Source organism: Epithele typhae (assembly GCF_022376455.1).
Source record: "Epithele typhae strain CBS 203.58 chromosome Unknown BXZ73scaffold_55, whole genome shotgun sequence".
NCBI classification, from domain to species: domain Eukaryota; kingdom Fungi; phylum Basidiomycota; class Agaricomycetes; order Polyporales; family Epitheliaceae; genus Epithele; species Epithele typhae.
This window is the reverse complement of record NW_025954246.1, coordinates 1-21,541: the sequence shown is the minus strand read 5'-3', so window position 1 is coordinate 21,541 and position 21,541 is coordinate 1. Positions and strand designations below refer to the sequence as shown.

General features: G+C 65.4%; 5 protein-coding genes across 5 annotated transcripts; 3 read left to right on the top strand and 2 right to left on the bottom strand.

Moving 5' to 3' along the window:
* Positions 1-2,199: 2,199 nt before the first annotated feature.
* BXZ73DRAFT_80147 (uncharacterized protein) lies at positions 2,200-2,646 on the bottom strand (the record flags this gene model as incomplete). The annotated part of the gene is made up of 2 exons (XM_048023226.1): positions 2,200-2,569; positions 2,624-2,646. The coding sequence occupies 2 exons, from the start codon at positions 2,644-2,646 to the stop codon at positions 2,200-2,202; spliced, it is 393 nt and encodes a 130-aa protein (XP_047874392.1).
* Positions 2,647-4,635: 1,989 nt separating this feature from the next.
* BXZ73DRAFT_104705 (uncharacterized protein) lies at positions 4,636-6,615 on the top strand (the record flags this gene model as incomplete). The annotated part of the gene is made up of 2 exons (XM_048016001.1): positions 4,636-4,836; positions 5,011-6,615. The coding sequence occupies 2 exons, from the start codon at positions 4,636-4,638 to the stop codon at positions 6,613-6,615; spliced, it is 1,806 nt and encodes a 601-aa protein (XP_047874391.1).
* Positions 6,616-8,997: 2,382 nt separating this feature from the next.
* On the top strand, positions 8,998-12,582 carry BXZ73DRAFT_91934 (uncharacterized protein; the record flags this gene model as incomplete). Its single annotated transcript, XM_048026168.1, has 5 exons — positions 8,998-9,587; positions 9,614-10,448; positions 10,517-11,099; positions 11,130-11,456; positions 11,486-12,582. 5 exons carry the CDS (start codon positions 8,998-9,000, stop codon positions 12,580-12,582), a joined length of 3,432 nt encoding a protein of 1,143 aa, XP_047874390.1.
* Positions 12,583-16,235: 3,653 nt separating this feature from the next.
* Positions 16,236-18,665, top strand: BXZ73DRAFT_91933 (uncharacterized protein; the record flags this gene model as incomplete). The annotated part of the gene is made up of 6 exons (XM_048026167.1): positions 16,236-16,628; positions 16,732-17,667; positions 17,734-18,021; positions 18,075-18,167; positions 18,212-18,526; positions 18,591-18,665. The coding sequence occupies 6 exons, from the start codon at positions 16,236-16,238 to the stop codon at positions 18,663-18,665; spliced, it is 2,100 nt and encodes a 699-aa protein (XP_047874389.1).
* Positions 18,666-19,000: 335 nt separating this feature from the next.
* BXZ73DRAFT_80145 (uncharacterized protein) lies at positions 19,001-21,454 on the bottom strand (the record flags this gene model as incomplete). Its single annotated transcript, XM_048023225.1, has 6 exons — positions 19,001-19,923; positions 20,013-20,562; positions 20,618-20,681; positions 20,973-21,030; positions 21,083-21,271; positions 21,322-21,454. The coding sequence occupies 6 exons, from the start codon at positions 21,452-21,454 to the stop codon at positions 19,001-19,003; spliced, it is 1,917 nt and encodes a 638-aa protein (XP_047874388.1).
* Between the last annotated feature and the right edge of the window lie 87 nt (positions 21,455-21,541).

Sequence of the window (21,541 nt, the reverse complement as noted above, 5' to 3'; positions counted from 1 at the left end):
CTCACTCACACTCTATCTAACTTGCTCGACCTTGCACGCACGCGGTCGCCCTTCCAGTCTTCCTCAAGATTGCGTTCGAGGCGGAGTGGCACCGGGGCCGGCCGCTCGCGGAGGCCCTGCAGTTGAGCGAGCGCGTGCGGCGCGCGCTGCCCGGGGTCGCGCGCATCTGGGGCGGGCACTCGCCCGCGGGGCTCCCCGCGCACCTCAAGCAGCTCTTCGCGTGGGAGGCGGCCGCGTACGTGGGCCTCATCGAGGGGGCGTACACCATGGACACTGCCGCGGTGAGCGCTCGCTCTCGTCCGAATCGCCTGCTCCGAGCCCTAACCGTTCTATCACACACAGTCGGACATCCCGATCGCTGAACGGCCGGTTGAGTTGTGAAACATGCAAGCCCGGGAGCGAAAGCGTGTGGCCCATCTCGCAGCAACGGGCCAGGGATCAACCAACTCAGCCCCGCCCAACCCCCAGCGGCGCGCGTCCGCGCAACAGCATCTGTTCTTGTTATGAATGCGCTTCCTCCTTCTTTCCCATGACACAGTTTGATCTTCGGTCAAATGACCGCGACCAGTACCTGCGTTCTTCAGCACGCCCTCTCCGGATCTTCCGCACTCTATTCTGCGCCCTGTGGCAATCTCGAATGTTGACACATCACCGTTGTGCTATCACTGTTGTACGAATACACGCCGCCCTCGCTTCTCCGCATCCACGCGCATCGCACGCACAGACCCACGGGACGACGTCTCTCAGCGTCATGGGTGCGTATCTGGCAGCGGCCCCGCCACGCGAGTATCGCAATCGTCCGGAATGTGTACGCTCTCAGCTTCCCTGCACGGCCACGACAGCGGTGCGCCCACCCCGCTCCACTCATCTCCGGCATTTGGTGGGAGACCCCGACGAGCTTCGTGCGTTCGGTGGCGTGCACCTCTGGCACGACAGGGTATCCGGATATCCAGACTCTGGCCAGAGCGTGCGCTCGTCCCTCCGTCCCGGCGCTGCGGAGTTTGTTCGCGGGGTTCCGTCACATCGACGCGGGCAGAGCGCTGGGGTTCGGGCTGCCCAGCGCGATCATCCGTTGGAACGTTGCGGTCGTGTTGTGGGCGAGACCGCCGTCCCAGTCCCACATGTCCCGTACGTCCTCGGGTGCTGCGCAAGTGTCATCAAACGCACGGGCGAGGCTGCTCCCGTAGATGCGGTGTGGCGCCTTCCCAGCAGGAGACAAGCGACTGCACATATCGGCAGTTGATATATGGCAGCGGTACACTAGTGCGGTGTATATACAGCACGCGCGCCGTTCGCTGCAGAGGGCTCCGTGTGCGTTCGGACGCGTCCATGATGCATTGATGCGGGGGTGCCGTGCGTGCTCCCGTAGGTGCGCCGCGGTCGGGCGTGCACAGAGCCGTGCAGTGGCACTGCGCGCCGGGGGCCGCTGGAATCGGAATGAGGAGACCCTCGCGCGAGGTTGCGTTCGCGCGCCGATGCGGCGCACAGAAGCACAGGGTGACAGAGGATGACTGGTGCTTCGGTGGGTGGGCCGAGTGATCTGGAGAACTGAAGGCGCGAGTCGGCGTCAGGGCGGGGGACGTGAATGAATGTACACGGGTCCACGCCAGGTTCGAACGTAGCGCGGTGGGTATGTATGCGGAAGAACAGGGCACCGTTTTTGAGTTCGGATTTTGCGAGGAGAACAAGATGGTGAGCGACGGAGGGGAGCTGCAGTTACGAGAGGTGCAGCACGCGGCTTCCGGCATCGCTGAGAGCCATCTCCATCTGGCCGCCCAGATTGGACAGAGAGATGGAGGGACCGCGCCCGGCTGGACGACAGCTGACGACGGTCGATTGAACGGCGGACGGCGCCGTGCCTGTCGCGGATGCCGGGCGACCCCAGCGTGGGATCCCGCGCGGGTCTGCGCACCAAGTTCGCGCTTTTACGAATCGTCGGGCTCCGCGCAGTGTCTGCGTGCGCTGCAGATCGTTGAGCGTGAACCTTGGTACAATCGAGCATGCGAAACGTACGTGGCATCGAGAACGGGCCTACAATCCGGACGAATTTCGCCTGGGTCGACAATGCATTAGTACGTGTTCACGGAGACACGAGACATGAGAAGTGCCATAAGACGAGTCTGCTCAAAGCTGGGGTGCCGGACAAGACCACCGAGCTAATAAACAGTGAACACGCCCGCCCCATATCGATTTCTTGCCTCACGTCCACCGGGGGCTGCCCTCAAGTCCTAGCGACTCGATCCAAACTCTGACGTTTCCTGTGGCGGGGTGCAGGTTCTCCACCTCCGGCTCCCGGTCTTCCCGAGGGTGGCTGATGGCGAGGATGATGAAATACGGGCCGTCCTTGTCCTCAAGTATATCGTTGACGTCGACGTGGCAATGGCAAAACCCTATACAGCTCGCTCTGGCGTCCCCTGCAGCTTGAAAGATGGAATTTAGGATCCTCATATCGGAGCCGGGTCGAGAGTTCTTCGGGAAATAGTCGCGGTTGGATGATTCGACAGCATAACCGTAGATGGCGTGGACGTTGTGCAGGTCGGATAGGACAGGGGGTATTTCACCTCCAATGCTTCGATAGTGTCGAAATCAGCAGATCGAACAGCAAGTATGACATGATACACACGGTTTCCTTTCTCCGTCGGCCATTTAAACAAAAAATGGGGCCAAATGAGTTGGTCGAAACGGAGGGGGGAGCCACAAGGTGTTAATGACGCTGTCACATGAGCGCTTCGATGCGGACTCGTCCTCTTTTAGGCTTCCCTGTACGCCGTGAGATGCCTGAGACCTCCAGGGACCTCGTATGGAACACAATTGGGAGTGGCGGCTGCGGGTCCTGGATGCGCCGATTGAGTGCTGTCCGCACTGCCACGTTCGGCTAGCACCTCGCAGGGTTCGAACTTCGGTGTTCAGACGAGCAGCGCCCGGAGAGAAAAACTTCCTGACGGGTGCGGGGATGCGCAGCGTTTGGTGGCAAGCCCGGTCGTGTTCTGGGACGGCGCCGCGAGGCTCGCACTTCCGTACAAGCCAGACAGCCGTCGCCCGGTCGACCGCGGGGGGTTCCGTCTCGGAGAAGGGAACCGGCGGAGTCTGGGTGCGAACAATATTACGAGTAAGTTCTGGATAGCGCGGTCCACATGAATCAGTCGGACGTACGTACGTGGTCTGGTCTCGGAGATGGGAGGCGGTTCGCCGCAGGCGGGAGGGTTGTGTCATGAACGCAGAAACAGATGAAAGACCGATGTGGGCCGGGCGCGCGGTGGCTTCCCTGAGTGCCTCACGCCGCGGAGGATATATGGGGGCCCCAGAACGCGAGCGATAGCCGGGAGGACGTCAGGCGTGGACAGCTTGCAGGCGTCCGTGTTCGGAATCCGGAGTGCCTGCAGCTGTACACTGGCCCGAAGCGGACACGTGGCGGCGACGCAGCGCGGGCCTTGTGATGTTTCCTGTCGAGCCAAAAACACAAAGAGGGGAGCGAAGAGGGTTGGAAGAAGCCTGGCTTCCGATCATGGGCGGCCCTCGCGACTGGGCCCGTGCGCCCATTTGGAGAGAGAGCTTGCCGGTCTCGGAGCGATCGCTCGGCGCACATGGACATTCCCATCCGGTCCTCGTCGAGTGTTGTCTGGAGCTCGGCAGGGCGGATAATGGCGAACGACGACGGAGTGATCGTTGTGTCTGGCAAACTTGCCTCAGAGTGGCGTGGTGGCCGCGCGCGCGCGGACAATGGAAGGCCGAGTTCGAGCGGCCCGGGGGCCACCCGACCACGGATCGGCGCCATCCTGCCCACACGGCCACTCTCAAGAGCTCTAGCTGCAGGTCTCGCCGCCCTTTACGACGCACGCCCGCAAACGAAGCCCGCGCCCACGGCGACGCGATACGGCGACAGGGGCCGCCTGTGACTCGGTGGTGTCTCAAGATCTCTCTGCCGACAGAAGCACGACTCCGAGCTCGGCCATCCGCAGCCGCGGTCGACGGTACCTCTCGGGCTTTCGCTGACGACGAGCCACGTACTCTGTTCGCGCGATGCCGTCGACGACCGCGGACGTCGGGATAGAGTGCAGCCGCCCGTGCCGCGCGCTGCGCATCTGGGCGGTGAACCTCCGGGTTTGCGACTCGTCCTGCGCGGCGGCCGGATATCAGACAGTCAGACAGAGAAGGCTGTCCCACGCCCGTGCTCGAGTCGAGCTGAGAGCAGGAGGGGTGCATCAGTGATGGAGTTGTGTCGCAGACTGATTCCGGCGTGCGCTGTGTGGGACGGCGCAGAAGAGCGAACAGGAACGAACGCTACGGATGATGGGCGCGGTGGAAGGTGGCGGGCGTTACGACACCGGGCAACGCGTCCTGCGAAGCCGGGGTGGATGTGCAGCGGAGAGGCTCGTGCGAGGCAGGCGGGGGAGATTGGGGGGGCGGAGGCTATCATGGCGAACGGGATGGCGAGTACTCGGAGAAGCGGGCAGTAATTGGTTTCCGGTGCGCGGTTGTGGTCCGCCCCCCCAAATCGGGCGCGACTTGGAACAGTCTTGGAACGCTTCTCGCTTGCGGTCTCTCACCGATCTCACAGCTTCCGTCCGCTCGAATCCTTCAAATATCCCTGCTCGAGCCCGCCCATCGCCCCTCCGTCTCCCGTCTGCCCCAGCCATGCCCCCGCCCACGACCCGCCCCGCGCCGCTCGAGTTCGCCCTGCCGCCGTCGAAGCGTGCAAAGACCTTCCACCCCTACCTCCAGCACCCCCGCCGCAGCGCCGGCCGGCCAATCGCCCTTTGCTGCCCCGCAGGCGTGCGCCCTTTGACCAGCCGGCTCCCAAACGGAGCCTGGGTCGGCGCAGGGTCCGATCCCGAGGTGAGCCGCCAAGGCCTGTTTTCGCCTTTCATTGTGCACAATGCGCATGCATCGTCGCCCTCTGGCCTCTGGCCTCGTGCCTGCACCTGGCCGAGCCCGTCTTTGTCCGCCTCCCATTGTATCCTCCGTCATTTACCGTTCCCCCGGGCTGATCGCCCCCGATCCGGCACACAGACGCCCGTGTCCTGCCAAACGCGTCTGCTTGCGACCTCGCTCCCCGCGCATCATCGATGTCGCCCGCAAGTCGCCCACAGCCCCTCCGCCGCGATCGCCTTTGGCCTGCCTACCGCGCTCCCCGCCCACGCCGCCACTTGTGCCCATGGCTATATACATCCCGCCCTTGCCGCCCTTCCTCCCCCGACTGCACATCCCTTCCTCCCCCCATACCACCAAATGGCCTTCCACTTCGGCCCGGACCCACTCCGCTCCGCCATCCACACGCTCCCCGCTGACATGGGTGGCGTTCCCGCCAAGCCCCCCTTCGACTCCGACTTTCCCGACTTTCTCTACGACTTTGATATCAATGGTCAGCTGGATCTCCCTCTTGCCCAATCCTCTCTCACCGATAGCTCGTGCGATGCAGATTTCACCTCGGACATGATGGCCTCCAGCGCCTTCTTCGAGGCCGAGGACCAGCTCGCCAGCTGGGACTTCACGTCTGGTCCCATCTCCGCGAACCCCTCGTCGCCCATCTCGCGCTCCGCGTCTCGTTCCAGCTGCGGATCCGCCTCGTTCGACACGGACAGCTCGTCCCCCTACCCCGAAGACTATCCCACGCCGTCATCTGACAGCACGGTTACGACCCCCACGCCGAACGAACCCGTCGTCGGATTGGCCTCCGCCCTCCACCCTGCGTCGTTCCGCCACGACTTCGCATTCACTTTGGAGCCGAAGCCGAAAGACCACTTCACGCACGCGCTCTCTTACGTCCCAGGATCCGCGCCGCTCTCTCCGAGTGGTTTCTCGTTCGACTTCGGTTCCTTCACTCAGCAGCTCTCGCCGCCACTCTACCCCTTCGCCGCCCCCGTTGCCCCCACCTTCGTCGACGCGCGTCGACACAGCGAGCCCGCGACGCTCGGCTCTGCCCAGCTCCCGTTCCTCGTGCCCGCGCACCAAGAGGTGCCGGCGCCATCGCCAACCGCCGTCGCCGCCACGCGTCCGATCGCAGATCAACCCCGTCCCGTGTCGACGGCAGCCCGTTCCGCACTCGCACACGCATCTGCACCTCAGCCCACATCGTTCGCTCCCTCGGCGCTGACGCTGGTCCTGCCACCGCCGCCATCGATTGCGCCGCATCAGACGCAATTGCTGGAGATCAAGAGCCCACGGCCCGTGCGGGGCTTCAAGCCGCCCATCCTGCTCTCGGCGATGCACTACGACCCCAAAGATTTTGTGCGTCGGAGGTCGGAGCCGATCCTGCCCCTGCGGGAGCTCGACGTCGTGAGTCATCTCGCGCTGGACGCGGCGGCGGAGGAGGAGGAAGAGGAGGCGGAGACGATGGAGGTCGAGGAGGAGCTCGCGTGCAAGGAGGAGGAGGTCGAAGAAGAGTTGCCGATGTTCGTCGACAACAGCGACGCTGGCCTCGACTCGTGGATGAGCCTCGAGCAGGACGGGTCGCTGTTCGACTCGAACTTCTCGTGGTACAAGTCTGAAGAGCTGCAGCTGCCGGCGCTGGCGCTCCCCTCAGAGCAGCACCCGTTCAACGACGTGCTGGAATGGAACTACGGCGTCGCCGCCGCGGAGATGTCGGCCGTGCCGCGTCTCGGCTGGGGCGCTTAGTTTTTTTTCCGTTTGGATCGGACAAGGTTCGGTTTTCGTTCGTCTGTACATGTGCAGGCCTGCGCTGCGCACGCCCACTCGTTAAGCCTCGCATCGCCGTCGACGGGAGTCGGCGGCCTCTGTAGCATCTACACACACGTATTTCTCGCTCTTTCGCGCACATACCATCTCCTTTGGCCGTCGGGGCCGTCCGTGTTGGGGCCCAGACCCTCTGTAGCTATACACACTCTCCTTCGTTCTCGCTCATCTCTGTATAGATCTGCGCAAGGTATATATTGGGTATCATAATAGCATATGTCATCCGTAATTCCCTTCTCTACTGCAGCACGCCTACGCAGCCAGGATCGAGAGTCTGCGCGCGCAGGGAGCACAGGGGGCCTAGAACAACTGCGGGGCAGGGGCGCGCCACCGATCGCGTTGCGGGGCTTGAGCAGATCGTAATCTCGGGAGAGGGGCGCGCTCCCGTGTTTCCGCCCCGCCGGCTCCGGCTATCTCTCCCCAGCCGGGCCGGGAGAGGCGCCCGGACGGCGCCCGCCTGCTACCCCCGCACTCAGCCGCGGGGCTCCGCGTCACCCTTTCCACTGCAACCACCTTGGCCCTCCTCGGGTCAAGTCCTCTCATGTCCGCGTCGCCCCGCCTGCATATGCACCGTTATCCTGCACACACCCTGCACAGCTAGCGGCTCTTGCACCTGCGGTACCCGCCCCCCATCGTCACCACCGACGAGACCGAAGGAACGGACTGCGCACACTTGTTTCCGACCATGCTGAAGCGCCTCTCCCACGCGGCGACGAGGACGCTGCTCCGCGCCGTCGAGGCCCACGGGCCGTCGGAGGACGGGCGGAGCGAGGTGGTGAGTCGGCCGTGCTCGTGCGTGTCAAAGTCACAGGAGAGCGCTGAGCGGCGTCGCCGGCAGAGCCTGAGCGTCGAGGAGCTGTGCTTGCTGCCCCGGCTGGCGTGGCACGGCGTCGCGGACGCGTGCGCCCGGACGGTCGCGCCTGTGTACGGCGCGCTGCGGGACGACATGGAGGCCGTCACGCGGCTGTTTGCCGAGCTCGAGGGCGCGGCGGGCGAACAGGAGGGGGCGGAGGCGGACGAGACGGAGACGGAGGTGGAGGCGGAGGTAGAAGAGGCCTCCGAGGTGCACACGGTACGTACACCTCCGAGGCGTCTTGGGTGCGTACGTACGTGGCCCCTGACGTCGACGCCTCCGCAGCCTGCAGAAGAGCGGGGCTGCTTCGACGAGCCCTGCGGCCTAAAACGGACGGCCAGCACCGGCAACCTGACGGCGTTGCCGTTGCGACCCCAGCGGCCCCGACGGCGGTCGTCCCAGTCTCCCAGGGTGAGCACTCTCCCGACGGCCTCTACGTCTCGTCGTCGTCGCACTCACCACCCTCACTCCCATTCCCAGAGCCCAAGCCCCGGGCTCCCCTCGAACCCCGACGTCCCGCTCGTGATCACGAACGCGGACCCGGCCGTGCCCACGATCGTCGTGACGCCGTGCCCGTCCCTGCCGCCGTCGGGCGCGTGCCTCGTCCCGTACCAGGACGCGGCGTTCGGCGCGCGCCTGCCCGTGCCCGCGCACCCGGTGCTCAACGACGTCTTCCCGCCGCTCGTCCGCCCCCCGCGCGGGCCGCTGCTCGTCGAGCGCTGGCGGTACGAGCGCGGGCACTGGCGCGCGCAGCTGCCGCCCGTGCACGAGCAGATGCGCAGGGGCATGTTCTCGCGGCCGCTGTCGACCCGGCGCGCGCGTGCTGCGGCGACGGGGCGGGAGACGAGAAGGCGGGGGCGGCGCCGCGCGGGCGGGTGGTGTATTCGCGGGGCAGCCCGAGGGAGGGATAAAATGTGTGAGTTGGAGGGAGGTTCGTCGTGCCCGCGGCACGTTTGGTTTCCTTAGAGTCTGTCGTTTGGTTATCGTGGATGGAGGATGTGCGGGCTGCGTCGGTTGCCAGGTATGCTATGCGTTCTGTATTCTTGTACATGTCGTTATATTCGTTCTGTAGCCCGTCACCGCGTCGCTGGTGCCAGCGGACGCGTGCGGTAATCTCCAATGCTATCTAGTGTCTGTCGACATCAGAGACACATGCGGCGGGGGAAGATGCGAACGTGGCACAGCAGTCGAGGACTTGGTTGGGGGAATCCGCGCGTGCCTTAGACGCACGTGGGGACAGCTGTATGCGGTGACCTCACCGCGCCCTGGCCCCTGCAGCAGACGCCGTCCCACCACGTATTCCTGCCCATGCCCTGCGCTCGCCGCCGTGCTCTACTCCGAACCTCCCACTCGCCCTAGCCGTCCGCATCGACGCCGTCGTATGCTCTCCATATATCGCTGAACGGAACCGCCGGCCTCCCCGCTCCACTCCACCCACGCGCACCTCATCGATGTCGCTCAAGGCGCTCTTTTACGCATACATCCTCGGCGGGCTCACCCTCCTCCCGCTCGCCGTCCTTGCCGCCGTCTTCTACACCGTCTACACCTCCGTCCCTGTCGGCGACGCGGACCCCGACAAGCTCCGGAAGCGCGAGCTGCAGCTGCGGTCCCAGAAGGAGCACGCTGACGCCGACGCCGAGTCCTCCTCACCCTCTCCACCCGCCTCCGCCTCTCCCTCAGATAACGACAACGCCCTCGAGACGAACGACGCGCCGCGCCCGCGCCGGGGCTGGCTGACCGTGCGGCGCACGTTCGAGGAGCCGCCCACAGAGGGCTCGTACGTCGAGCTCGTCAGGGGCTTCCTCGACGGCCGCTCGAAGGACCCGCGGCGGGCGCGGCCGAAGGACGCGTGGTTCGCGGCGCTCAAGGGCACGGTGCTCTACCTGTACGAGGACGAGGGGATGGGCGAGTGCGGGGCCGCGGTCGACCTCGCGGCGCATCGGGTGGGGGTGCACCCCGAGGGCCTGCCGGACGGGGAGCTGTTCGCGAAGCGGAACGCGATCTGTTTGCGGCCGAGGGCGGACGGGGAGGACGGGGAGCGGTCGGAGGGGAGCGGGAACGGGAGAGGGAGCGGGAAAGAGGGGATGCCGAGCGTGACGAGGGAGATGCGGCTGGGGGGCGACGACGACGAAGAGGAACGAGACGTGGAGCAGACGAGGCGGGAGGAGGCGCGGGCGCGGGCGCAGCGGCGGACGTGACGGCGCCGTGGTTCATCTTCGTCCGCTCCGCGGTCGAGATGGAGGACTGGTACCTCGCGCTCGTGCACGCGAGCCGCGAGCCCGCGCACCGGCCGACGCTCGCGCCGCTCCGCGCCGTGTACCGCGCGGAGGACATGGCGCACCTCGTCGCGACGCTCGACGAGCAGCCGGACGTGATCCCGATGCGGTGGCTGAACGCGCTGCTCGGGCGCGTGTTCTTCAGCTACTACCGGACAGCGAAGCTCGAGGAGTACATCATCGGCCGGCTGATGAAGAAGATATCGAAGGTGAAGCGGCCCGGGTTCCTCACCGACATCAACGTGCGCGACGTGAGCGTGGGCGACCGCGCGCCGACGTTCAGCAAGCCGATGCTCAAGGAGCTCACGAAGGAGGGCGACGCCGCGCTCGAGGTCCACGTCGCGTACAAGGGCCAGGTGCGCATCACGGTCGAGGCGACGGCGACGATCAACCTGGGGGCGTTCGCGGGGAACAAGGTGTACAACGTCAAGCTCGTGCTTGCGCTCGTCCTCCGCGAGATCGAGGGCAACCTGCTCATCAAGGTCAAGCGGCCGCCTTCGAGCCGTATCTGGTACGCGTTCACCCAGGAACCGCACGTCGTCCTGGACGTGGAGCCCGTCGTCAGCGACAGGCAGATCACCTGGAGTATGATCCTCAATACCGTGCAGTCCAAGTTGAAGGAAGTGGTGCGTGTCTATTCATGTCAAAGTGTCGTTTTGACTCTCGTGTGCTGTTGGCTCACGACGTTTGACAGATCCTGGAGTCTGTGGTGCTTCCCAACATGGACGACATATCGTTCTTCGACAGCGAGGAGTACGCGAACCGTGGTGGTATCTGGGCCGACGCATATCGTCGTGAACGAGCGCCAACGCTTGCTGGAGAGCCTACAGGACCACCACCGGAGGAGGCGTCAAGGGTAGACACTGGAGAACCTGGATTTCCTCCGATGCAGCGCTCCCATTCTGCCAACGAAACCAGCGGGACGTCACCCCCGGACGGCGCACCAATGGTTCGAGCAACGACAGTTGAAATCGCCGGGTCTTCAGGCTCAAGCTCCTCAGCTAAACGTCGAACATGGTTTGGAAGTGCGCAAGACGCCGACACGTCCACTCCTTCCGATACACCTGTCCCAGACGAACCCGTTTCAAGGGGTAGGAGTCTCGGACCGGAGGTCACAAACAGGCCTGCAAGCGTTCCGAACTCTAGGGCCCTTGAGGAGCCGGAGGAGTCCGCCGTTCTACCATCGGACGAGGTCCCAGAGTCCCAGTATCTGTCAGCCCGCAACTCTACCCGTCGCGCTTCCTCTTCCTCCCAGCATTTCCGCTCCAACTCTTCACGTTCCACCTCCGTTTCGTCGTCTCGCGCAGGTGACGTCTCCGACGACGCACCGGACGCCCAGACTGCGACTTACCGGCCCAAGAGCCCTGCCGCTAATGGTGGCTCCTCACGTCAGACCCCGACCAGTCCCAGCGGGTTCTTCCAGACGCTCAAGACTCGTGCGGCGGACAAGCAGGCGCTAAGCAACACTGCGAAGGAAGCGATGCGCAAATGGGGCGTCAACTGGAGCAACTTCCGACGGGAGTCTATCAGCGGCGGGTCTGCCGGGGCCCTGTCCGGAGACGACGTTCCCGATGGCGGGCACGGGGACCAGTCCCGGGCGGACGGGCGGGCGCCCGGCGCGGCGTGCGTCCTTCGTACGCCGAGGTTCGTGCGGCGGTGGAAGAACGGCGCGAGCGAGAGCGTCCGCCGCTGCAAGAGACGTCGTGGAGCAACCAGCTTGCGATGGAACCTGTCCCCGTCCCCAATGGGAAAGGCAAAGCCAGGGCGGAGAGCGTGCCGCCAGCCAACGCACCGCTCCCTGCACCCCCTGCGCTCGATGACCCTGCCAGTGCGAAACAGACCGCGGCGGCCCCGCGCGCAGAATCACCCGTACCTCTGGAGAGAACGGAGTCGCAGGCGTCGGCATCTTCGCAGCACAGCAAACCAGCACCAATCGCGAACGTCGAGCCAGAAGCGCTGGAGCGGCCTGCGACGACCATCCACACTCAACCGCTGCCACCGAAGACGATGATGATCCCGGGAATCCACGCGAAGAATCGCGGCGAGGTGATGTCCATGGGCTACGCACCCCCACCGCCAGCGCCACCACAGGACACGAAGAAGGCGCCGTTGCAGCTGCAAAACATGTACAGTCGTCTGTGGAAGGCGCCAGCTAATGGTGCACCGCCCCAACATGAGGACGCTGCCCCCGTGTCTCAGACTGGGTTCGCAGGGCATGACCAGGACTCGATACCCGTTCCGTCGTCCTCTGCGGAGGCGAGCGGCGGTCGTGGAGAGATCCCAGCACTCCCACCAGCCGCTCTGCAAGCGCAGCTACCGACCCTACCGCAACCGGCACGCGTGCCGCCGCCGCTCCCGCCGCGCGCAAATTCGACACACGCGCTGCTCGCAAAGCCGGAGATTTCGCGTCCGTCAGAAGCCTCGGTCGGGCAGGGGGATGCTCAGTCTGTGTCGCTTGCGTCGGCCGCGCTGCAGTCGATCGTGGTCAAGGACCGGGTGAAGCGTGCATCGCTCACGTCGTCGACGCCGCCCGCTGGTATCTCGCCGTTGACCCCACCGCTCGCGCAAGGCGAAGACGCATCGGACTCAAGTACGAATGTACCTGTGTCCACGAACATGTCGGAGTCGCCTATGTCGAACACGCCCACCCCGTCGTCGCCGCCGAGCCCCCCACCGGGATCAGGAGCGTCGACGATGCCTCCCATTGGCCGGGGACCGCCCCCCGCGCTGCCGCCGCGCCGGCTACGGACAGCGACTTAGGTTCTTGCGTCGTCACTCTCATTGTCGAGATGGTCATTCGTCGAGTTGTTGGCATCATTATCCCCACCTCTCCTCGTCATAGCTTCGTCCTTACAGATCTCAACACTCACTTCCTACGTCGTCGACCTGGATTGTACATCACGATACTTCTCGTTAGCTATCTCCATCTTGCATCTTGCTGCTGTATCAACGTTTCCTCTGCCTCTGGAGCCGCATCGCCTTATATCGTCTCACCTCAATCGCATCCTTTTTATTTGATCCTGGACGCTAGTGTCACAATTTCATCTGCGCCCCGCCGACGGGCATGCGCACCCGTCTCGGATGCCGCGCATGTACGTGATCTCATGAGTGAGTTGGAGGACCGTCTTCACGCCGTCACGCCTCGTGTGCGGGGAGTACTCACGCCGGGCGTGGTGGTTGACGTGATCGAGCATCTTCGGGGTGCGTCGCGACGAGCACGACGTACGGACGATCGGTTCGCCGCAGTCGCCCATTCGCGATGGGAGGCATGCGAGAGCTCGCGCAATCTTCCTTCTTTCGCTGTCCACTTTGCGGTCGTCGCGCGCGAGCGGATTCCTATTTCTCCGTGGTCGGGGGCAGACGCACCCCCGGGCCGGAAGGTGCGAACGCCACGATCAAGGTTCTCGACGGGTTAGACTACGTCGGCGCTACATCGTGATTATCGGGCCCGGGCGCCTGGGCGTGTGGTTTGGGCCTTGGCCCTGGGACGGAGCCGCCGGTTTGTGCGTCCGGCCGGAGAGAATGATTGACAGCCTGGATCAGGTTCGCGGGGCCGCGAGGCTCTTGCGCGCACTCCTGCTCTCCCAACCTCAGAATACGAGCCTGCGCGACAGTGGCGCGAGGACGGGCTTGGGGCGCGCAGAAGACGGATCGATTGCGAGGATCGGGGCGAAGCATGACAAGCATGACACAGCGGCGCGCGCGCGGCTGCAGCCTCGACGATCGCGACTCTCTCGCGAGGGGGTGGGGGCGAAGGGCAGTCGCCATGGGAACGCGCGCCTCGCTCCGTGCGCGACGGAAACAGCTCCCCCCTCTCGCGCCCCGGCGTCGGCGTGCGCGGGCCAACGCCAGTGCGCGGGCCGATGGGGGCGCAGGCCAGTGCGCGGGCGCATCGATGCCGTGGGCAGGCCACGCCGTATGCGGATGCGATATAGAGCGCACCGCGCCCCCGCGCGCCCCCACCCTCTGGCACCTGCGCACCTCGTCTCCCGCGCGCCCGCGTACTCGTCCACTTCGCCTTCCACCTCGCCCCGTGCACCCTGCGCACGCCCCCGGGTCTCACCCTCCGTTTGGGCCGCTCCGCCTTCACACCGCCGCGCCCCCTGGCCCTTCCCTCTCCCGCATACCCCGCGCGCTGCCCACCGCATACCCACACGCTAGCCGGCACCGTCTAAAAGGTCTCGCGCGCGCCGTGCCTTGCACACTCCAACTTGAAGCCCCGCCTCCCTCTTTTCTCGTCTTTGCGTCGGGGGCACACGCACTTTGGTCCCTCCCTACCCCCACCACGATCGGCTCCGACGAGACACGATCGGGCGAGCTTCCCCGCACACAGCACGGACCCACACGACGCCCGACGCCCGACGCCCACAGGCCTGTCACGACGCGTCCTGGAACGCTGCCTAAACCCGCCTGGTGCAAGCCCGGTCCAATTCCAAGCGTCAAGGCCTCAAGTCTCGAGTCTTTTCACGAACCACGACGGCACCCCGATGACCGACAAAGCGCCGAACGCAGCCGTGCTCGAGGAGCTCCTCAACCTCGCCGACGTCCCCGGCCCGGGGAGGAAGAGGCGGTTCATCGTCGAGCCGCAGGTGCTGAACGCCGCGTTCGAGAGCGACGGGGGCGCGGCCGGTGCAGGTGCGTACCTCGATATCTCCGGCGCGCTTCCCGCGAGCCACGTTATGCACGTGAGGCACGCCATTGAGCGGCGGTCGTCGCCTGAGTTGCGCTTCGCGGATGCCGCGGCGTCGCAAGGCGTGTCGGGCGAACGAGCGTGCATACAGCCGTACATTCTGTTGCGTATTCTCTGGCGCCGATCACCGTATGTCGGCATGCGCGGTTGTGTGCTGGAAACTCGCATCAGGAATTGCGCGTTCGACGTGTGCCGGCCTTTTCTTCCCCACCAATCACATAGGTTGCCGGGGGTGGGCTGAGCGTACACCGACGAGTGGTGCACGGCTGGTCGGGCACCTAAGACAAGCCTGTTCTCAATTCAGCCTGCATGAGGATGTATTCACTTCGCGTTGCAGATCAAATAGACGGCGTTTACGTACGCGCCTGTTCTTGCTACGTGTCTCTCCAGTGAACGCCGCACGGTGTGGATGAGCCAACACCCCAAACGGCTCATAGCATGAGCGACAATACCGCACTTCCCCATCTGCTTCTGTGCCAACCGCTTGCAGCGCGAACCAACCGCTAACTTTTACGTCCTCGTTTCGCCGCAGGCCATTTCTCTCAGCCTCAGAGCCCCGTCGGCCTCCCTCCCCCACCACGCCCGAACACACACAGAGCGCGCCCGACGCGCTCGACTCCAAACTCTCCAGCCACGAGCGGCGAGCACCCCGTCCCGCAGCTCGCCTCGTTCGTCGCGGGCTCCCTGCCCGGCTCCCCGCTCTCGTCCCCGCCCACGAACTCGCCGGAGACGCCGGGCGCCTCGGACAACGCCTTCGTGCGGCCGTCGCCGCGCCTCTCGCACATTCTGCGCGGGGACATGACGGGCCTCGCGCCCCTCCGCCGCAAGTCGATGCTCGACGACGCGGACGAGACGTACGCCACGGCGCGTTCGCGACGGGGCCACCACGACCGCTTCGGAGAAGAGGACGACGACGGCAGGCTGTCTGCTGTATACGCGTCCGCGTCCACGTCCGGGCACGTCCCGCCGTGGATCGCGCGCCAGGCCCCCAGGCTCGATCCCCGCGCGTTCGTCGCGACGGACGGGGAGCGCGTCGGCGGCGTCGGCGGGTCGCGCCACTGGCCAGACAACGCGTTGGACGGCGAGCTCGGGGCGTTCAGGTTCCACGGCTCGCAGCCGTCGTCGCCAGACACGCCGGTGGCTGAGGGCGCGGCGCGCGGGCAGCGCAACAAGGTCCTGACGGGCCTGCAGAAGATCACGAAGCTCGGGGGCAAGGGCAAGAGCCAGCCGAGCGCGGTCCCCGAGGAGGGTGCGGCGCTGCCCGCACGGCGGATGAGCGACGTCGCGCTGAGGGAGGGCAGGCGGACGCTGAAGAAGGGCGGCTCTGGGAGCGAGGACCTGTCGGGGTCGATGTCGTCGCGGTACCGACGGCTGGTCGGGGGCGTGAGGACGGCGGGGGAGCTGATGAAGCCGATCCCATCTGTGGGCGGGAGCGTGCCCAGCTCGCCGGTGTCGTCTGGGTCGAAGGGGAAAGGTGCGCAGTTTCAATAGCTGCCGGCGCGGGTCGCTGACGGTGGATTTCATCGTGTTGTGTGTCGCAGGCGTGGTGGCGGGCGCGCAGGGGACGCTCACCAGGGGCGGAGAGCGACCGCCATCAGCAGGCGCGGCGGTCGCACCGGGGCGCGAGCTCGGACTGTCGCAAGTCGGGGCTCGACCGAGTCCAATCACGGTCCAGCACAGATCATCACGCCCCCGCCGTTCCCACGGGCGCCAGCCGTCCGACATGTCCTCCTCCTCCCTCGAGCCGCGCTTCAGCTCCTCCTTCCCCTCCGCCTCGGACGACCCTCCTCCAGAACCCCGCGTCTCGATCTCGTCTACCATACCGGCCTCGACCGCTAATAGCCACTCCTTCGACCTCTTCCCCCCGCCCCGCACACGACCCCCTATGAATTTCAGCCCCGACCGCGAGTCGTTCATCGACCTCGCCTCGCCCACGTACTCGCCCCGCGGCGCCGAGTTTGGGTACGTCGGAATGCCCCCGGCCGCGCCGGGGGACAAGCCCCTGCCTCCCATCGCGAGCAGGGAGTCGAGCCACGGCAAGTCCTCGTCTTCCGGCTCCGGCTCGAAGTCCCCCGCTCCGGCCCCGCGTCGTCGTCGAACAAGCCCCGACTGGAGCGTCTCGTTGCGCCGACCGGGTACGACAAGCCGCCGATCCCGACGACGCCGAAGCCGGACTTTGGGACGCGGCGGACGAGCAAGGCGTCGCCGACGCTGGGCAGCCGCCGCATCTGCACGCGGACGAGGTGGACGGGCCGACGTTCGCGTCCTCGAACGCGCTCTCGACGCAGGAGCGGGCGGACAGGGTGCGGACGACGCGGAAGCTGGCGCAGGTGTTCGGGCAGCCGCCGGGGACGTCCGTCTCGCCTGTCACGGGGGACGAGTATGACGTCGTGCTGCCTCCGGGCTGCCTTCCCCTCCCTCGCCCGCTCGCGCTCAATTTGAATCCCCGCCGGAAGCAGCACCGCCCCGCCCCCTCCGTCCCGGGCGGCGAGTCCGACGTCGCGCCCGCCGCCCGCCGGCACTCGGCGCCCCTGTCCCCGGACGACGTCGCGTTCTTCGGCCCCGCCCGGTCCTCCCTCGACTCCCGCCTCTCCGCCGACTCGCACCCGTCCACCGCCGTCGTCCATGTCGGCGAGCGCGAGGGCCCGCCCGACAACGTTACCGCCAGCTCTGCCGCGGGCCACTCGTGGCGCAGCGTCCGCTCTGCCGCCGCACCGGGCTCCCCGCTTTCCTTCATCGACCTCTCAGACGAGGAGGGCGGTGACATGGACTTGGACGAGACCCGGCGGCCCGGGCGGAGACGTGCGCCGTCGCCGTCCGCCGCGTCGCTCGCCGAGATGGAGCTCGCCGAGGACGAGCGCCGTCGAAAGCGTGAAAAGCTCGCGAAGCTCCATCGTTACCTTGGCTCCCGCGTCCCCCCTCACCTCGTCCTCGGTCCCCTCGACGAGGGCACCCCGCTCCCCCCTCCCGCTCCCTCCTTCCCCGACGACGGCGACGGCACCACCGACGTCCACAGAGCCAAGATGAGGCGCCGTAGATCCTCCTCCGCTGCCGAGTTCTCCCGCACCTGGTCCGACGACATCGACCGCCTCAAGGAGGACCTCAATGAGCGCGAGAAGGCGATCAACGTCCGCCGCGCCGTCAAGATGGAGAAGGTGCGTTGAGCACCCGCGTGTGTGCTAGCCCCTCTTGCTGAACGGGTGCGTCTTCCATGCCTACAGATGTTCGGCGTCGCCCCGCCCCAGACCCTGTACCACACCCGCGCTCCCACCGCACCGAGCCCTGGCTGGCGGACCCCCGTTCCGCGCTCGCCAGCGACGCCTCCGTTCCGCTTCGTCGCCCCTGGGTCATCGTCGAATGTCAAGAGTAAGGATTCAAAACGTCCGGGCACCGGCGATTCTTCACAGCCTCTCATCAACGACGCAGATAACTTCCTCAAACCCAACCTTTCTTCCGTGTACATGCACTATCGCCACTCTCTCAACTCTCTCAACGACATCATCGACCGGGTGAGTGCTCTCCGTCTTGACTTCCCGTGCGTGGTGCTCAGACCTGCTTGCAGGACGATAAGGAGTCCCTCGCCGAGCTGCACGACTACATCACCGGCACCGACCCTTACCCGGTGGGTTCGGAGTACGACTTCCAGTTCGCGAACGTCCCGCCCCGACCAACGCCGCCTCCATCAGCGGCGCCCCGCAGATCTCGCCCGAGCTCTTCGAGGAGTTCTCGGTCTCGAGCCCGACGACCTCGAAGGCGGACCGCCGCCGCTCGCTACCGTCGCGCATGTCCGTCGCCTCGTTTTCGTCCGACATTGGCGCCATGCTCCTCCCCACCCCCATGGAGGGCTCCTTCGAGGGCAAGCAGACGTTCCAGCAGCGCCGCCGGCGCGCGGCGAAGCTGGGCAAGTTCTTCGGCGTGGACTACAAGGACCTCATGAACGAGATCCTCGAGAGCATCGAGAAGGGCGTCGAGGAGGAGCGCGGCAAGGGCACGTTGAAGCCCGACGAGGTCCAGGTGCGCCATATCCCGTGCCCCTCTCACTCCTACACGCGTGCTCACACACCTGAACTCTTCCCAGGACCTGCAACAAAAACTATCGAAGCTGAAGTCGAAGCGCAACAGCCTTACGTCTACTTCCACCACTGCCTCATGAGCGACCCCCTTCCCGACCGTGTACATGTACATCACTATCATCATCTCTCACGACTCTCATGGGACTCGTTGCTTCGTTCGGACGTTGTGCCTCCCCCACCTGTGTGTACATATTATATGGTCTGTTAATGGTCGCGCCGCGGACAGCGCTGCGCGCCCGCGCGCACATGCAGCGTTGCATGCCTATGTCTACTATCCTGTACATTATAATATATGAATTCCACACGAGCGAACGCGGCAATGGAATAAACAACGAAAGCAACATCCCGACCGCTAGCAAGTGTCTGTACCTGTCCCAAACTAAGTATAGTATGCAGCACCGTGTACGCCCCGGGATCAGAGTACGACAAGATCGCCCTGGCAGCAGTGGCACCAGAAGATGTGCGACTCGTCCATGAAGACGGGCCGCTTGTGGCTAATGCTATGACCGTTGTGCGCGTGTTGGTGAGTGTGATCGTGCGAGTGCGGCGCCTCGTCCACTTCGGGAGGCTCAACCACCACAGGGAGTCCGGAAACCTTCCGCCGCGGCGAGCTTGTCGCTCCTGCACGCGGCGGGTGCGCAGACGCGGCGAGCTCGCTGTCGATGCGCGCCTTGAGCATGCTGAGGCTGACCTTGCGCTTGTGGCGCGCCTCGGGCGAGAGGCCCTCGAACGCGGCGAGCGTCGCCGGGGGTGGGGGCGACGCCGTGCGCGCGGGGCGTCCGGACCCGATAGACGCCCTGCGGAGCTCGTTCTGCCGGCTCGACGTGCGCCTGGGGAGCGCGAGCGGCTGGGCGCGGACCTCCGCGAGCTCGCCCTCGAGCGCGGCGGCGCGCCGCTGGTGGGCGTGCATCTTCGCCTCGGCGTCGTACACGGCGGACTCGAGCGCGCGCACCTTGGAGTGCGCGGCGGAGAGCTCGAGCGCGTGCTGCTGGCGGAGCGCGCTGAGCATCTCGTCGTCGAGCGAGGGGCCCGCACCGGGCCCGGCGGTGGGCGAGGCGACGATGTCGCGGAGGCGCTCGAGCTCCGCGTCCTTCTGCGCCGCGTCCGCGCGGAGGGCTTCGGCGTCGGCCTGCGCGCGGGCGAGGAACTCGGACGCCTCCGCCTGCGCGTCGGCCTGCTCCGCGAGCTCGGCGCGGAGCGCGGCGAGCTGCTTCGCCTGCGCCTGCGCGTCCGCGGAGAGCCGGCGGAGCTCGTCCTCGCGCGCCACGACGGCCGCGCGGAGCTTCGTGCGGTCGCCCTCTGCGTCCCCGCCGGTTTGCGGGCGGCAGTGAGCTCGGCCTGAAGATCGGAGTAGGCCTGCTGGAGCTCGGACGAGTCCTTCTGGAGCGCGGCGCGCTCGGCGTCCAGCGCCGCCTGGAGGTTGTCACGCTCCCGCTGGACCGCAGCCATCTCGTCCTTGGCGTCCTCGATGGTGCCCTCGAGGTGCGCGATGATGGCGTCGCGGTTGGCGACCGTCTTCTCGAGGCTGTCCATACGCTCAGACAGGCGCAGCTTTTCGTCCGTGAGCTCGACGATCTTGGGCCGCATCTCGTCCAGGGAGCGCATGAGACCGATGCCCTCCGTCTGGAGCTCCTTCTGCATCCGCTCCGCGTCTTCTGCGCGCGCGGTCGACGCCTTGAGCTCTGCCTGGGTCTGCTTCAGCTGGCGTGCGCCCGCGGTAACGTCCGCAGCAAGCGCAGCGAGCTTTTGCTCGAGCCCGGCGACGATGTGCTTGTGGCCCTCGACTTCCGTCTGCAGCGCAGTGCGTTCGCCGAGGAGGCTGTCGCGCTCCGCAATCACCGGCGAGAGCTGCTCCTGGACGGCGGCGTGCTGGCGCTCGACCTCCGCATGTCGTGCCTGCCAATCCGCTTCGGCAGCCGTCTTCTTCTGCAGATGATTATCGAGAGTTTCGCGATCGCGTTGGAGTGCATCGTGAGCCTGTTCGTCACGCTCGTCAACGGTGATTGATGATCGGTGGCTGGAGAAGGCTCACCTGGCGCAACTTCGAGAGCTGGAACTCGACTTCGTCCGCGCGATCCTGGTGTTCTTGAGGGTTTCTTCGAGGCGCTCCGCGCGGTCGTCGCTTTCAATCTGTTCTTCGAGTTCTCGTGCACGCCGACGGTATTCGTCGGCCTGGACCTCCAGTTCGTTGAGTGAGGCGTTGAGATGCTGTATTTCGCGTTCCTGCATGATCGTCAAGTGATTGAGCTTCGGCCGCCTGTGATGGGTGACGTATGTGGACGGACCTGATCCCTCGACTTCTCGGTGAGCTCACGTTCGGACTCGGACAGTGAGGCGATAGTCGATGCAGATGCTTCCGTGTCAGTTTCTAACTGTGATACCCGGACCTGGAGTTCGCGCTCTTCGACAACTCGTCCTGGAGACGCTTCTCGGCCTCTTCGAGAGCTAGAGACACGTTTGAAAAGAAGTTTCTCATAAGCAACCACCCTTCACTCACCGCTCTCGGTGTACTCAAGTCTCTCGACAGCAGAGGTGAGAGAAGCCTTTTCCGAGACCAGCAGAGAGATGGTCTGCTGCTGCTGTTCGACCTGTTCGGTGTACTCGTGCAAAGCCTGGTCCAACGACTGGACTTGTTCCTGAAGCTTTGTTGAGTTCTGCTGCTCCGATTGTAGCGCTTGACGCGTCACTAAAGAGAAGTCAGACCATGGTCATAGCATATATTCACGATGCACGTACACGACAAACTTGAATGCAGTTCAGTCAAATTCTCCCCAAGCGAGACGCGTTCCGCCTCCAGAGACTCGATGACCTGCAGCTGCTGATGGACTTGCTGCGACAACCGTTCTGCTTCCGTCTGCATATTCCTCATGGCATTTTGGAGCTCCTGGCCTCTTGAGCGTTCCACCTGGACATACTTCTCAAGTTCGCCACTCTTGGCGCGTTCCGCGTTCAAAAA